The 15578-nt window shown below is 39.6% G+C and overlaps 1 protein-coding gene across 3 annotated transcripts in view; it reads left to right on the top strand.

The window, feature by feature from the left end:
* Window positions 1–577: 577 nt before the first annotated feature.
* The window catches only part of SLC25A16 (solute carrier family 25 member 16), a 33686-nt gene continuing 18685 nt past the window's right edge, over window positions 578–15578 (top strand). The window contains exons 1-4 of one of the 3 annotated variants that reach the window (XM_006125254.4): window positions 578–1066; window positions 4061–4153; window positions 6927–7060; window positions 10334–10397. In XM_006125254.4, coding sequence (XP_006125316.1) covers window positions 988–1066; window positions 4061–4153; window positions 6927–7060; window positions 10334–10397 — 370 coding nt within the window. In that variant the 5' untranslated portion in view covers window positions 578–987. The remainder of the gene's footprint in view (window positions 1067–4060; window positions 4154–6926; window positions 7061–10333; window positions 10398–15578) is intronic. The other 2 variants (XM_006125253.4, XM_075934930.1) reach the window with 2 other exon arrangements.

Below are 15578 nucleotides of genomic sequence, written 5' to 3'. Positions count from 1 at the left end.
GAGCCCTGAATTTGAGCAATTCACCCTGAGCACATGCCCTCAGTGGTGCCCGGTCCATCACACAGGCCCCACAGACAAGATAGGGGTTCCACCCTACTTTTCCCTGATTGGTGGATTGTATTGAGGGGCTTAATGGGGAGACAGGCTAAAACTAGTGAAGCAACAACATGCATGTTCACAGGCTGAAATTTAGGCACCAAGGGAAATTTTGCCTTACCAATTGTGACACTGCACTAATTTAGGTAGTAACTGAACAGTGGTTTTGTAGCTTGCAGAGCAGCCAAAGTACCTTTGTGGAATCTGGGCCCCACCCACCAGAGTAATGAAGATGACTGGTTTCTGACAGCAGTTCTCTCACTAGTTGTGAAAGTATAGGCCAACATCTTTTTTCAGTTTTTCTGAGGCTGAGCATCTCGTTTGCACACCTCCCCCCCCCCCCCCAACAAACCAGTTTTCCCACTCCAAGAAACAGATGGTGCCCATCTAGGTAGCCACCAGTGCAATCTGCACTCTTCACTCTTGGGGGTGGCTCCTAGGCGGGAGCTGGGTCCCTGCACACGCAGGCTGACAGCGGCCTGCCCCACACCTCGGAACTCGAAGCCGGGCAGGGGCAGCCGGCGGCCTGGCCCCAAAATTGCCGGCCCAGAGCCTGAAGCGCTCCCGGCGCGCACCCCAGCCGGCCGAGCCCAGGGGAGAGGGAGGATTCAGAGCCCGCGCCGGGCCCTCCCTTGCCTCTGACGCGATCAGGCGGCGTCACTCGCCCGGTGGCAGCGTCTCCTGAACCGACCGGAGGCAGCGGCCTGCGCCATGGCCCTGCAGGGGCGAAGCGGCACCGATACCCGCGCGGCGGCGGCTCCGGCGCAGTGATCGCGGCCGGCTGCCCGGCTCCGCCTCTGGCGCGGGCTTGGTACCATGTGCAGGAAGCGCCGCCGGGGGCTCTCTTAGTGAACCCTTTCCCGAGGAGCCCGCTGCGTCTCAGCGGCCGCCATGGACAAGCAGGGGCCGGCGGGGCCCAGCGCCGCAGCGCGCCGAGACTTCTACTGGCTCCGCGCCTTCGTGGCGGGAGGTAAAGGCCCCTCTCCGCGGGCAGAGGCCGGGGCACGGCCCGGGCACCCCCCAGCCCGTCGTGGGACTCGCGGCAGGGGCTCTGCGGCACCAAGCGTGGCTCTTCCTCGCCGTGTGGCCATCAAGCCCGTGATAAAAACGGGACTTGTTCCAAGCACGGGCTGCGGGCTGTGCCCAGGGGTCCCCTGGACACCGGGCTGGGGGAGGTGGCGTATGGACCCAGCAAGGCGCGCACAGCGAGGGGAGCGGACACCTTTGGCACAGAAGAGTCTTGGTGTTTGTTATGTGGGGAAAGTGATAAGCGGCTTTGAACCACCTCACATTGTGCCCTTCTGCCCCAGTCACTGATAGGGAAAACCTGGCTGGTAGGAGATTAAATGACTTGTCCAAGGTCGCGTGGCAGAGCTAGAAGCAAACTAAGCCATGCTCAATTTGATAGTCACCCCAACGATCATCTGGCCTTCAAAGTACTGCCAAAAATGCTAGCTATTTGCCATTGAAATAGTTAACACATCAACATTAGGTTACTTTAACGGCTTTTGCTGCGGGTGGCAGAGGAATATATTCTAATAGATCTCTTTTATAACTACTATCAACCAAGCAAATGAGAAACTTCCTCTTTATGGCTTCTCTAGGGAGATGAGCGATTTTAAGGATTGTGAAAGGATGTTGACAAGCATGGCTTCGAAATTTACACAAAAATCATTACAGTCTAGCTACCTCACTTCTAAAGTGGGTTAAATTAACATGCAATAAAATGTCAGCTAATTTGGGCAAAAACAGTTGTTTTGTGCATGGATGCAAGGCAGTTTACCTCCCCCCCCCCCAAGAACATCCTAAAGTTATTCCAAAAAATCTCTTTCTCAGGGTACACAAGACATTAGGGGAAAAAAAGGAGTGGCCCCCAAAGCCTTGATCCTGCAAGTTAGTTGGTGGGCAGGGACTTGAAGAATTGAGACCTAAGTGTTAAGCATTATTATCTAAATAATTAAATTGATAAAGAGGGTTGAATGCTATTAAAGTGATTACGACACTCAAGATTTTGGAGATCTGTAGTGTTAAACATAAACATTTGAAGAAAAGAAATTTCAGACATTGTTTTAGCAATGTCGCTTTACAATCTTTTTCCCTTGAAAAATGGATCTTTCTAAAGACATTGTCAGGAGTATACAGAAGTAACTAAATAGACTTTTTATTTTAGCATCGTAGCCAATGAGGTTAATCCAAGGCGTGATTATTGCTAATTGAAAATGTTTCCTTAGAATATTATAAATAAAAAGTGGCTTTTGAGGGGACAGTTACCTGTAAATAGCATTGTTTCTTTGTAAGACAGCTTGTTTCATTCATACATACACTACTATTTGTAAACATTTCTGAATCAGATTATTATCTAACCTTCTGCTGAATGCCCAAGCAACCTCGTTAGCACATTTAGGAAAATCTCTTTTTCAGTCAATGAAATATGTTGTGCCACTATTTGTGACTTCTGAAAAATAAGGCTATTTAAAAAAAATAAAGAGAAAAAATAAAATATTAGAAAACACTCATTGGAGAAAACAAAGATTTACTTCCTCAGACAGACTGGTCCTCAGCTCTCATCACTGTTTGTAAAGTGTCAGGAAGATTTGTCAACTTAAGTTTCTCATTCTTCACTCATTAGTAGGATATCTTCATTTATAATTGTTCTGTATGTACCAAGTATTACTGTAGAACCAGCACAAAAAAAGCAAACTTGATTCTGGAATGCATTAACAGGAGTGTTGTGAGAGAGACATGAGAAGTCATTCTTCCGTTTTACTATGTGCTGATTAGCCCTCATTTGGAGTATTGTGTCCAGTTCTGGGCACCACATTTCAAGAAAGATATGGAGAAATTGGAGAAGATCCAGAGAAGAGCAACAAGAATGATTAAAGGTCTAGAGAACATGACCTATGAGAGAAAACTGAAAGAACTGGGCTTGTTTAGTTTAGAAGAGAGAAGACTGAGAGGGGACAAGATAGCTGTTTTCAAATACTTAAAACGGCTTACACAAGGAGGAGGAAGAAAAATTGTTCTCCTTGGTCTCTGATGATAGGACAAGAAGCAATAGACTTAAATTGCAGCAAGGGAGGTTTAGGTTGGACATTAGGAAAAAAAATCTGTCAGGGTGATTAAATACTGGAATAAATTGCTTAAGGAGGTTGTGGAATCTCCATCACTGGAGATATTTAAGAGATGTTTATCTAACCTTCTATCAGGGATGATCGACAGTGCTTGGTCCTGCTGTGAGGGTAGGGCACTGGATTCGATGACCTCTCGAGGTCCCTTCCAGTTCTAGTATTCTATGAAAGTTTGATCACAGAAAATAATCAGTCAGGACGACAGAGAAGTTGAACTCTGTAAAATTAAAAAAGAAAAGGAAAAATAAGATGGGAAAAGTTAAAATAATTTTCTGTCTTACTGAATGAGGTGGTTGGGGTCATTCAACAGTTAAGAAGAATGGTCTTTCAAAAAATGTGAGGATTGATTTTACTTATTTCACTAAGATTTGTAGGTTTTTAGAATAAATATTTTTTTCCCCTGAAAAATGCAAGCTTATTTACTTTTTAAATAATTTAGTTCCTGGGGGCAAACTTTGTTCCATTTAAAAATAAAATACAGTGGAGAAATATTTGATTAAGCTGATAACGTGAACAACTCTCACGTCTCCTAAAAACCTTAAAAACGAGTGGTCCTGTAGCACCTTAGAGACTAACTAAAATATATATATGCATATTTTATATTCACCTTAGAGACTAACTTTAGAGACTTACCAAAAAATATATATTTTTATATTCTTCAGATGAGTGGCTCATCTGAAAAAGTGGGTTGTGCCCACGAAAACTCATGATGCTTTAATATATATACATACACAAACACACTTTAAAGTGCTACAGGACCACTCATGTTTAAAGTTTTTTTTTAAGTGACTAACACAGCTATCCCTCTGAGACTTTTCTCACTTGTTGTTGGTAAGGTGTTGCAGGATGTTGTGCCAAAACAACCATTGCACCATTGGATCGAGTTAAGATTTTACTGCAAGCTCATAATCACCATTACAAACACCTAGGTAAGATGTCTACTGCATATGTTTAAGTTTTAATTTTATACTGTAGGAGAGTAGTGGTGCTCCACTTACCAATGTAATTGCTGTAAACAAAAGCAATGATTTGTTAGGCAATTTTTTATTAGTACAATTTCATTGTCTTTTTGCTGGATTTGGTAGGTCTGCACAGTGTTATAAGATTGTTTATCCAAGATCAATGTTCATTCAGAAATACGTTTGTAAACAGAGAGATTCTGCAAATCTTACCTATCTGTGTAAAAAGTGTACATCAGTGAAGCTATTCATGTGATGTGAGAGTGCAATATTTGACACTTATTTTAATTTTTTTCCTAAATCATTTTGTGTAAACTCCCAATTAACAAATTCGAAATGATTTCCAGAAAAAACTGTAACACTGCCCCCTTCTGCACATGATTAGAATCATTGCGTAGAAGATGCCTGCATATTTTTGCACAACTTCATTAAGTTACAGACACATAGGAATGTGTAACCTTGAATTGGATGACTTGTACATGTAAAACACTAATTATAAAGTGCCATTAACTTCAGCATCTTGGGAGAACTACTGAGTTATAACAGTATTGGAGTTATTGTGCTTGTTTTCAGTTTGATGTACAATAGAAGGCACTTGGCTGTGGAATATAGAGTGGTAGAAGGGAATATATGAATATGAAATCTAACAAATGGCTGAAATAGTTTGATGTTTGACTCTAATATTCTTCTTATCTCCTGATTTTTTTTTTTTTAAAGACTATGCAGTCATCAGTTTATATGTTCAAATAACATTTCACTCTAGGGTGGATGTGTGTGATTGATTTTGGAGTATCAAGAATGTCTTTGCTTAAATTGAATGAACATTCTAATCAAGCATTCCGGGGGAAAAAAGCGTGAAAGGGAAATAAGTAAAAAAAATGGATATAGAGAAGAAACGGTCATGTTGGTCCAGTTAGCAAAATCCCATGTTTAATATTTATATTCTCTCTTGATGTTTTGGAGTTCAGGATACGTGAACAGCATTACATGTATCCAGGGCCGATTTATCCATTAGGCACAGTGCCTAGGGCCCACGATACTTTTAGGGGCCCATGAAAACGTTTTAATTTCTTTTAAAATCAGAAGAAGAAAAAAACTTTTAGGGTAGAAGAAAATGTTTTAATTTTTTTCTCGATCAGAAAAAAATGAAACTTTTAGGGCCCATGAAAATCTATTAAATTTTGCCTAAAACAGAATAAAAATAAAATGTTGAAGTATTTAAAGTTATATAAAAATAATTTTTAATATTTTTTATGGAGGGAGGAGCCCACGAAGGCAAAAGTGCCAAGGGCCTACGAAAGTCATAATGCAGCCCTGCATGTATCTTTTAAAATAAAAGCAGTTTTAAAATAAAATGGTTATTTTTGAAGGGGCGGAGGGAAGTTCTAACCATATCAAAAGTATTTGTTCTCACTGAAGTTGTAGCAAGTATGAATTTCTAAAACATGAGAATCTGGTGAACATGAAGAACAATTCTATTGAGGTGTGAAAAATGCCATGCTTTTTGTTTGGATAGCTAAACAAAATTTTAGCACTTTAAAAATCACTTTTGGGCAGCGAACAAAGATAGGAACCTTCAGTTTAGTGAGTAAATATTTGTCAAAGTCTGTATTAAAAGTTACATATGAAAATGTTTACATATTGCAAGTAATGTCTACAATTAACTGAATAGATGTGTGAAAATATTTGTTTTTAAAAATTTGTTTAATTCATGTATTTCATAGTAACTGTGTATATAGTATAGAGAGAGTGGTTTATAAATATCCCTTCACTGGGACTTGGGAGAGTTGCATTTAACTCCTGGCTCTGCCACAGATTTCCACATGGTATTGGGAAAATGCTCTCTCTCCAATTCAGTTCCTCTTCTGTAAAATTGGGATAATAATGCTTCTTTTTCACAATACCCCTCTGGGAAAATAAATTCATTAATGTGAGATAGGTGCTTACATACCATAGTTGTTATCATGTCATATTAAAATCTGTGCATATTTTTTTTTCAGAGGCAGGTGTAATAAATCAGACAATTTGTTTGTAATTGACTATTTAAAGTTATCAATTTTTGAGAAAAATTTTGCGCTGTTAGGATGCATCTACACTGCACAGTAGCTCGAAATAAGATATGCAGTTTGAGCTATGCAAATTGCATATCTTATTTTGATTTTATTTCAAAATAGTTTAATTCATAATTTGGTGCTGTCTACCCGCTATTCCGAAACGTTCCTTACTCATGGAATAACCCGCTATTCCGAAACATTCCTTACTCATGGAATAAGGTTTACAGGGTCAGCGGAGTAGTGAACCAGTTATATTTTGAAATAACTGGCTTGCTGTGAAGATGCAGGATAGCTATTTCAGGATACTCCGGTAACCCAAAATAGCGTTGCAGTATAGACATAACCTTAGGGTCCAGTATTACAGCATTTTTCTGGAGGGATGATATCGCATGGAATAGGTCTTCCTCCTGCTGGGTCACATTTCCACAATTCTTGGGGCATCAAATGCGTAGATTCATTAGTAGTTTTCACATAACCAGGGTGATGAGAAGGCAGGAGGAAATATGCTTAAACCTTCCTCCTTTGACTACATTTGAGCATTTAAAAGCCAGTTTTCTGCTTTCCACGTGTACATAAGAGCAGCATGATCTGGCTTTAGTTTTATGCATACTATTTTATTGTCAGTAATACTTGTTTGAATATTTTTTCATTGTAACTCTGTTAAATATCTTTTTTTGTATTGATGACAGGAGTATTTTCTACATTGTGTGCTATCCCGCAAAAGGAGGGTTTCCTTGGGTTGTATAAAGGAAACGGGGCAATGATGATTAGAATATTTCCATATGGTGCAATTCAGTTTGTGGCTTTTGAGCAATATAAAAAGGTAGTTGGATTTATTTTGTTTCCTTTTATGGCTTTAGTGAATTATAGTTTTAAAATGATAAAATAACAGTAAAATCATGTAATTAACTAGTTTCCCCTTTTTCACATTGGCCTAAATTGTGGATTAAGGTATTCATTTAAAAAAGGGGGGCAAAAGTGAGAGTATTACCACTTTTGCATTGAGAAAATCTGTTCAAAATTTTAGTTTACTTCTGTGTTTGTCTCTCTGTGAGCAAACTGAAATATTTAAAAAAAATGAATAGTCTTGTGGCTCTTTAGAGACTAACAGTATATAGTATTGTCAGCTTTTATGGGAGAAATCCACTTCATCAGATGAGCTGGAGTTGATGAACTCATCTGATGAAGTGCTCATGATATTTTTTTCACATATATTTATTTATTTATTAGTCTCTAAGGTGGCACAGGACTACTCATTTTTTTTAAAGTTACAGAATAACACAGCTATCCTTCAGAGACTTTTAAAAATTAAAATACTCTTGATCCTGCAGCTGCCAATGTGCTAAAAATGTGGTGCCACTGACTGTAAAAAATGTAGCAACTTAATGTAAAATGTGACCCCCTTCTTTGTTCTTTTTAGTACTGGATAGGAAGGTTTATTACTTCATAAATCAAGTAGTTCATTTAAATTTGAAAGGCCTTCTGTCAGGGTTGCACCATTTGACCTGCACCATGACATCAGATGAAAAAAAATTGCTCTGCAAGATAAAATGCAGTGTTTCAGGATCCCATGGGTTCTGTGAATTCTCTTCTAGGGCACTTATAGACTACATCCCTCTGTCAAAAAAGGGATGTAAATGAGCCTGATCGAAAGTGCAAATGAAGTGCGGGATATTTAAATTCTCACTTCATTTGCACTTTCGCTCAGGCTCATTTAAATCCCTCTTTCGACAGAGGGATGTAGTCTAGACATAGCCCTAGTCTACTGCATTTACTTTCCTATAATATTGGAGCTTAGATATTAGTATAAGTGTCTACTTCAACATTGCTTTTACTCAGTCAGAATTATGCCTTTCTTATTGCAATGTAAAACGTCAAGGTTTAACTCCAACTTGCATTGAAGCCAATGGAAGGACTCCAATTAATTTCAGTAGGAGTTGGGTTGTCCCCTAAAAGTAGCCGTGGGTATGTCTACACTAGCTCATTCGCTTGCCCGAATTACCCTACCTAGAACTAACGAGCTAGTGTAGACATACCCTATGAGGTTTTCCTACTCAAAGGAACAACTTCAAGATGGCAGATTATTTGTGGGGGAGAAACTTCCAGTTGCCAGTTTCAAATGTTTAGAAATTACATATTTTAGCTTGCCATGGTAGCTGAGAGTAGTTCAGGAGACTTTTCAGAATCCAGTATTCTGAGTCCAACACATTTTAAAAATCTTTGCATTTTATGTTGTGCTATATACACGAATACATACTATTCTTCATAGCAAAAGGGCCCAAGAATCCCAGAGACACCAAAGGCCAAATTATGAGGTTCTTCCTCCTTTGCATTACATTCTTACTCAAATAAATCCCTACTGATTTATAAATATTTTGAAAATTGAGTATATAAATCTTGAGGTTAGACCCTAAACGTAATTTCAGAATCTGAAAAATCCACCCTTGGTGAAGGCATTTCGACTGTGAATGTCTTATTAGGAAAATAACTGTCATACATTATTAGATTACATCAATAGTGCATCTAGTTTACTGTCCTTTCTCTGGCAGTGGACACTTAAGGGTACACCTACCCAGCAACATCATTTTGAAATAACATCTACATAGCAGGCAGTTATTTCAAAATAATGTCGAAATACTGTCAAACTTGAGGACTTCTTACTCCAACTTCTGTAAGCCTCATTGTACAAGGAGTAAGGGAAGTTGGAAGAAGAGTGCTCTATTTCAAAATAAGTGCTGTGTAGACACTCCCAATTTTGAAATAAGCTATGCAATTGACGTTGCTCAATTTGCGTAGCTTATTTTGAGTTAAATCCTGCTGCATAGACGCACCCTAATAGATGGTTCAGGAACAAGATGCAAGAAATCCTGTAGTAGGAGGATATGAAATAATTTGTCTATGAGGGAAGATTCTTTTTAACTCTCATCAGTTTCTTAGCTTATGCCCAGACACATGAGGATTTATATCCCTTTCATGACTCTTATTGTTTCTTTTAACCGTATTAATATAACATGGAATGTTTTTGCTTATATAAATTCCCAATCCTTTTTTGAATCCTACTCAGCGTTAGGCTTCAGTGAACTCTTGTAGCAATGAGTTTGTAGTGTATGGGAAAATTATTTCATTTCTCAATTTAAAATTTGTTTCTTCTCACTTTTACTGAAAATCCCTTTGCTCTGTGTTACAAGCAGGGCTATACCAAATTCATAGTCAGTTTTGGTCACTTTCACGGCTATAGGACTTTAAGAATTGTAAATTTCATGATTTTAGATATTTAAATCTGAAACTTCACAATGTTGTAATTTTAGGGGTCCTGACCCAAAGGATGTTGTGGGAGGATCACAAGGTTATTGTAGGGGGAGCTGTAGTACTGTTGTCCTTACTCCTGTGTTGACCCTGGCAGTGGCGTTGCCTTCAGAGCTGGGAACCTAGAGCAAGGCATTTGTTTGGCCGGGAGCTTGGTATGGTCTGCCACCCTGTACCCTTAGTCAGCAGCCATCTCTCTTTGGGCTCCCACCTGTGGGCAGTGCAGACGTAAGGGTGGTCCTCCATAAATATCCTTGCAGTGTTTCTGCAACTCCCTTTTGGGTTCCACCTCCCCCCCCCCATTTAAGAAACAGTGGTCTTCCCCTGTAAAATCACTATAGTAGAGAGTAAAAGCACACATGACCAGTTTTCATGTTAAGAGACCAGATTTCTCAGTTTTTGATGCAGTTTTCATGTCCATGAATTTGGTAGGGTCCTAGTTATGAGGGTGAATAGAAGGCCTGTCGGCATTCTTTGTACGCTATTTTTATACTTATATTATGTCTCATGTTTAATGGAAAAAGTCTAATTTCTTCTGTCTTCTCAATCAACATTTGCTGATTATAAAAATATTTTCAGTACAGTGGTATAGATAACAAGTGAGAAATAGAAAAAAGATGACTGAGTGTTACATTTTTAACAGAAATTTAAGTATTTTTCATTTGTAATGTCAGATGGTTGCTAATATGCACCTTGAAACAATTAAATATATTTACAGTAAACTCTGAGGTATGTTTCTTATCATATGTCATATGACTTATTACTGTTATAAAACTTTTATGTTTTGTAGCTAATAAAGGTGCAGCTTGGGATTTCTGGGCTTGTGCACAACTTACTGGCTGGATCCATGGCAGGTACAGTTTTATTTTCACTTTCAGACACCATCTATTTTCAAAGTAAATAATAGTTTAGGTAATGTTTCTTGAAATAAAATTTCACTGTAAATCCATATACAAAAAGGTCTACCAAAACACACGATAAATATTTCCATTGGAAACATTGTTTTAATTAAAATAAAACTTTAAAGAATATAGCAATTTAAACTTTTGTTTTAAATCTTTTGTTTGTGTTAAATCTTGTGAAAATCTTTTTGTTTGTGTTAAATCTTGCGAAAACAATATTTTTTAAAACTTAAGAAATGTTTCCTCAAATATGTTTATAGTTACACTAAAAGCATCTGTTTTTAATAAAATAAACAGTACTCAGAGCTGTACTGATGTTTAGAATGTTGGGAGTCCTTCTGTAGCTGCCACCATTTGAAGCACCAGGTTTATTTGACTACATTACCTCTTTTATTTGTATTACAGTAGTGCCTTGAATCCAATCAACTAGGCTACGTCTACACTGGCCCCTTTTCCGGAAGGGGCATGTAAATTTCACGAGTCGTCGTAGGGAAATCCGCGGGGGATTTAAATATCCCCCGCGGCATTTAAATAAAAATGTCCACCGCTTTTTTCCGGCTTTTAAAAAAGCCGGAAAAGAGCGTCTAGACTGGCCCCGATCCTCCGGAAAAAGTGCCCTTTTCCGGAGGCTCTTATTCTTACTTCGAAGAATAAGGGCACTTTTTCCGGAGGATCGGGGCCAGTCTAGACGCTCTTTTCCGGCTTTTTTAAAAGCCGGAAAAAAGCGGCGGACATTTTTATTTAAATGCCGCGGGGGATATTTAAATCCCCCGCGGATTTCCCTACGACGACTCGTGAAATTTACATGCCCCTTCCGGAAAAGGGGCCAGTGTAGACGTAGCCCTATTGTGCTAAATATTGTGTAGATACAGGAAAAAAAGCAGCCCCAGTCAGAAAGAGCCTAAAATCTAAATAGACCAGATACCCTTGGTTGAGAACTACTAGACTACGTAGAGATCTTCCTGGGAATACATTAATTCTCCTAGATTTATGCCTAGTTTTACAACAGGTTGTATACAGAAACACTAGCCAATGTAAAATTTCATACAAACAAAGCAATAAGTTTTAGTGATAGTGCGCTGCGACACTTGTGTATTTTTATGTCTGATTTTTGTAAGCAAGTAGTTTAAATGAGGTGAAATTTGGGGTATGCAAGACAAATCAGACTCCTGAAAGGGTAGTAGTCTGGAAAGATTGAGAACCACAGCAGTAAACTAAATGAGAAGCAGGAAGGAATATAACACATATGCAGAGGAAAAGGAAGGGATAAGCACTGAAGTGGGAGTGGCAAAGGATTGTAGGAGAAGGGAAAGAGGAAGGCTGTGAGCATGGAAGGCAGTAAGTAAGGCAGAATTGAAGAGACTTAATGAAAGTTTTAAGGTAGATGGAGTAAATGGCCATTTAGCACAGAGGAAAGAAAAAAACTGAGGAAAGAGTCTGACAATATTACTGTCTAAGAGTGCCAGGTGCAACCTATTTACTTCTGCTGTCTTGAGTTGGCTTGGGTGGGGGGAAGCACTTCATGTGCTCTGGTACCTTCAGAGAAGGGGTTAACTGTGTCACAGAAGAAGGTAATCCTGCCTGCATGACTCCTTTGTGATGCAGCTATATGTGCTGCAATTGCTTCTGTTAAGCTGTGTTTTTAAACACTCAGATGTGGTGATTCTATCTAGCCAAGGTTCCCAACATTGCTAATTTCAGTGGAACTGAATCAGAGTTAGCAATGGTGGGAAATGGTTGAACATCTTTCCTAATGTACACAGGTCAAAAACATCCCTCTGCAATCAGGAGAAAAGTAGTGAGGATGGGGGAAGTATGACTGACTGCAGTGGGGGGAAAAAACCCATTGTAATGTATATTTTCAAGGAGACCAGGTTAAAGTTACTGTGGAGACTTTAACTCTGAATTTCCTGACTCTCTTGTGATTCAGATTTCAGTTGTAATACTTAATTAACAGATAATTGTTTTATAATTTCCTGTAAGGAAAGAGAGAATTGGGTGAGAGGATAGAAAAAAATGGTAGATATTAGAGATTTGTTTAGGAAAAAAAACCCCAAAGACAAAACTCCCTATACTCACACTCTTTAAAATGCAGGATTTTGAAAACAAAGCCATTGGAGTCCTCCAAATATAAAAACAACTATATTGAAGAACAGAAACATGTTTTACCCCTATTTCTGATGAACTAAAAAATAACCAAAATAGTTTAGCTTTTCAGAATAATTCATGTGGTATAATAATAAGTATAAGTAATTTTGGCCCATCAGCTAATTTACAGGAAGAGACTGAAAATAAGCATTTTGAATGAAATTGTCATCTCAGTATTAACTATAGAATCCCTATCAATGTTGTTATTTTAGGATGAAGGTATAATACAAATTGAACCATTCAGCTAACTATTGAGACATACGCAATTTAATTCTATTTTACAGATCTAGAAACAGTAGAATTCTCTGTAACTTTCCAGGGCTAGGGAAACTCCTTGACCAGCCTAACAGGTCTGTTTGGCTTCTGCTAGTTTCTCATATGTGCTGGCTGAAATGAAAAAGAATTCCTTGTGTCATATTCATTGGGTTCCATTCATCTTACTATATATATTAGAAATGTGCATATGTCTGTCCATCTGTTTGTTCTATAACTCCTCCTGAACATAAGAGCTAGGACTACCAAATTTGGTATGCAGCTTGGTCTTATCATAACTTAAAGCAAGGTAAGGGTTTGGTTGTACAGTGGAATGCATAAAACATACAGAAAATAGACAGAATCACCAGGCAAGTGAAAAGGGTTGGGTGAGGATATGCTCCCTCACTCTGGGACTACCCCAGACATAAGCCTTCCACCACTAGCACCCGTTAGGGAGGACGGGGGGCTGCAGGCAGCGGCAGTGGAGAGGCGCTTCTCACCTGTCCCAAAATTGCCATGGCGGAAGAGGGCTGGGGTAATGTTCCCAGAAAAGCCTGCATACTGAACCCCCGCATCCCCAGACTCTCCCCAGAACAATCATTTTTAAATGATGAAAAACAAAAATTGTGTTCAGGACCTGAGCAGTGTTGGGTAAATCTTCTAGTGGTTTATAAACAAATTCAGCATGAGTGACCTAGTCCATTCCCCAGTGCTAGTGTAACACTATAGCTTGTGCTTTATGTATATTTCAGGTTCCTCTTTAACATTTACTGATAAAATAGGTACCTTGGATGGAACATTACAGAATAGTAGTTTTCCACTTGCCAGGAAACAAGGAAAAATGATTTTTTAAATTAAGGCTGGTGTATATGCAATACGTACATTTAATAGACACAACTCTCCCCTTCAGCCTGCCTTTCTTTGCTCTGGAGAGAAACTTTCTGTTTTCCTCTTTAAATTTTAATTTTACAAAGAAGAAAGAGTAAGATGGTGAAATAATGGTAGGAAATCCTGAAGAGAGCTGCATATCAATGCTTGTACAGCTTCTCTCATTAAAAGCTCCCAGATCCAAACACCCCGTGGGAAACAAAATTCAGAGTTTGAAGTAATCCCTCTTGTTTTTCATGTCTTCTTATTCTTTTTGAAGAAGTAGTTTCTTTCAGCAAGATGAAACAATTTGTCCTTTTTCTTGATAAGTCAGTGTTATGCTCTGACTGCAAATCTCAGATTCTGCCTCTTTGTCAGGAAGTATCCTTACTATTTCTAATCCCATTATGTCAAAGACGCAACTGTGGAAAAGATTTTAGCCCATTTCCAGGTAATTCTGGATAATTTGATCAGCTGCATCAAATTCTGTGGTGTGGCCTGAGCTCCAGCATCTCTACTGCCTAATACTTAGGCAATAGAGAGTAGACTAAACCCTAGAATTTATGATGGGTGTTTTACCTTTCATGTTCATTGGCACAGTTTCGCCTAGCGATGGTCAACCTAAGCTAGTGAGTAAGGATGTTAAGTATCGGGTAATTGACTAATCGAATAGTTGATAGGGCGCCTCCACCTTTGAAGAGTAGCAACAGACTTACTTCAGAGGTGAAAGTGCTGAAGCCTAGAATCAGCTGGGGACTACCCCGCTCACTCCGGGCTCCATGCGGCGCTGCCTTTTTGAAATACTGTGGAAGTATTTCAAAGAGTCAGCACTGCATGGAACCCCGGATCATCTGGGGAGTTCCAGCTGATACTGGGCTACACAGGGCATTTCAAAGTGGCAGCGCCGCACGGAGGCCAGCTGGGGGTGTCTCCAGTTAATCCTGGGCTCCAAGCAGCGCTGCCGCTTTGAAATGCATGAGAAGCCCAACACTGGGCTCCCTGCAGCATTCAAAGTGGCAGCGCCGCATGGAGCAGCTGACCCCGGGCTCCTTGTGGCACTGCTGCTTTGAATTACCTCCCTCTTCTTCCCTCCCCCTTGCTGCCTCTATCTGATAGCAAGGTGGTGGTGGTGGTGGTGGTTGTGGGAGGAGAGGAGAGCAATTAGTCGACTATCCTGTTGACTATCCGATAAGCATTTGCTCATCGGATAGTTGACTAGTCCTTCACATCACTACTAGTCCCTCACTGGACATGTCCTTGAATTTTGTTAGACGTGGACTAAGGAATTTAGTACACCTAATTAGTATGAACTTGTCTTGTTTTCAAGGCTCTAAGAGAACATTCATATGCATTATCACAAAATACTTGACTTGCTGACCTTGCTCCCTTCTAAAACAAGTTAAAAGGATACTTCAAGCGGACTCTGCTTAGACTAAGGGGATTGAAACATGGTCACTTGGAGCACGTCTAGACTCATGGAAAATGAGTTTATGCTGATGAATTGCAGGCATCAAGGGCACGTCTAGACTACAGGGCTCCATCAACGGAGCCATGTAGATTAGGGTTGTAGGCAAAGGGAAATGAAGTGGCGATTTAAATAATCGCCGCTTCATTTAAATTAAAATGGCTGCCATGCTGTGCCAATCAGCAGTTTGGCACCACAGTGCTGTAGTCTGGACGCTCCGTGGTCGACATCAAAGGCATTTGTCGACCTCCCTGCTATGCCTCGTGGGATGAGGTTTACCGGGGAGGTCGACAAATGCCTTTGATTTGCCCGCGGAGAGTTTTTAAAAATATGTTGCATACTCTTACCTTAATTGAATCTTCTTTGCTTCCTGAATTATAATAGTAAAATAGGATGGG

The sequence above is a fragment of the Pelodiscus sinensis genome, chromosome 8 (genome assembly GCF_049634645.1).
Source record: "Pelodiscus sinensis isolate JC-2024 chromosome 8, ASM4963464v1, whole genome shotgun sequence".
Taxonomy (NCBI): domain Eukaryota; kingdom Metazoa; phylum Chordata; order Testudines; family Trionychidae; genus Pelodiscus; species Pelodiscus sinensis.
Note: the sequence above shows the minus strand (reverse complement) of the source record. Positions and strands in the feature narration are given on the sequence as shown.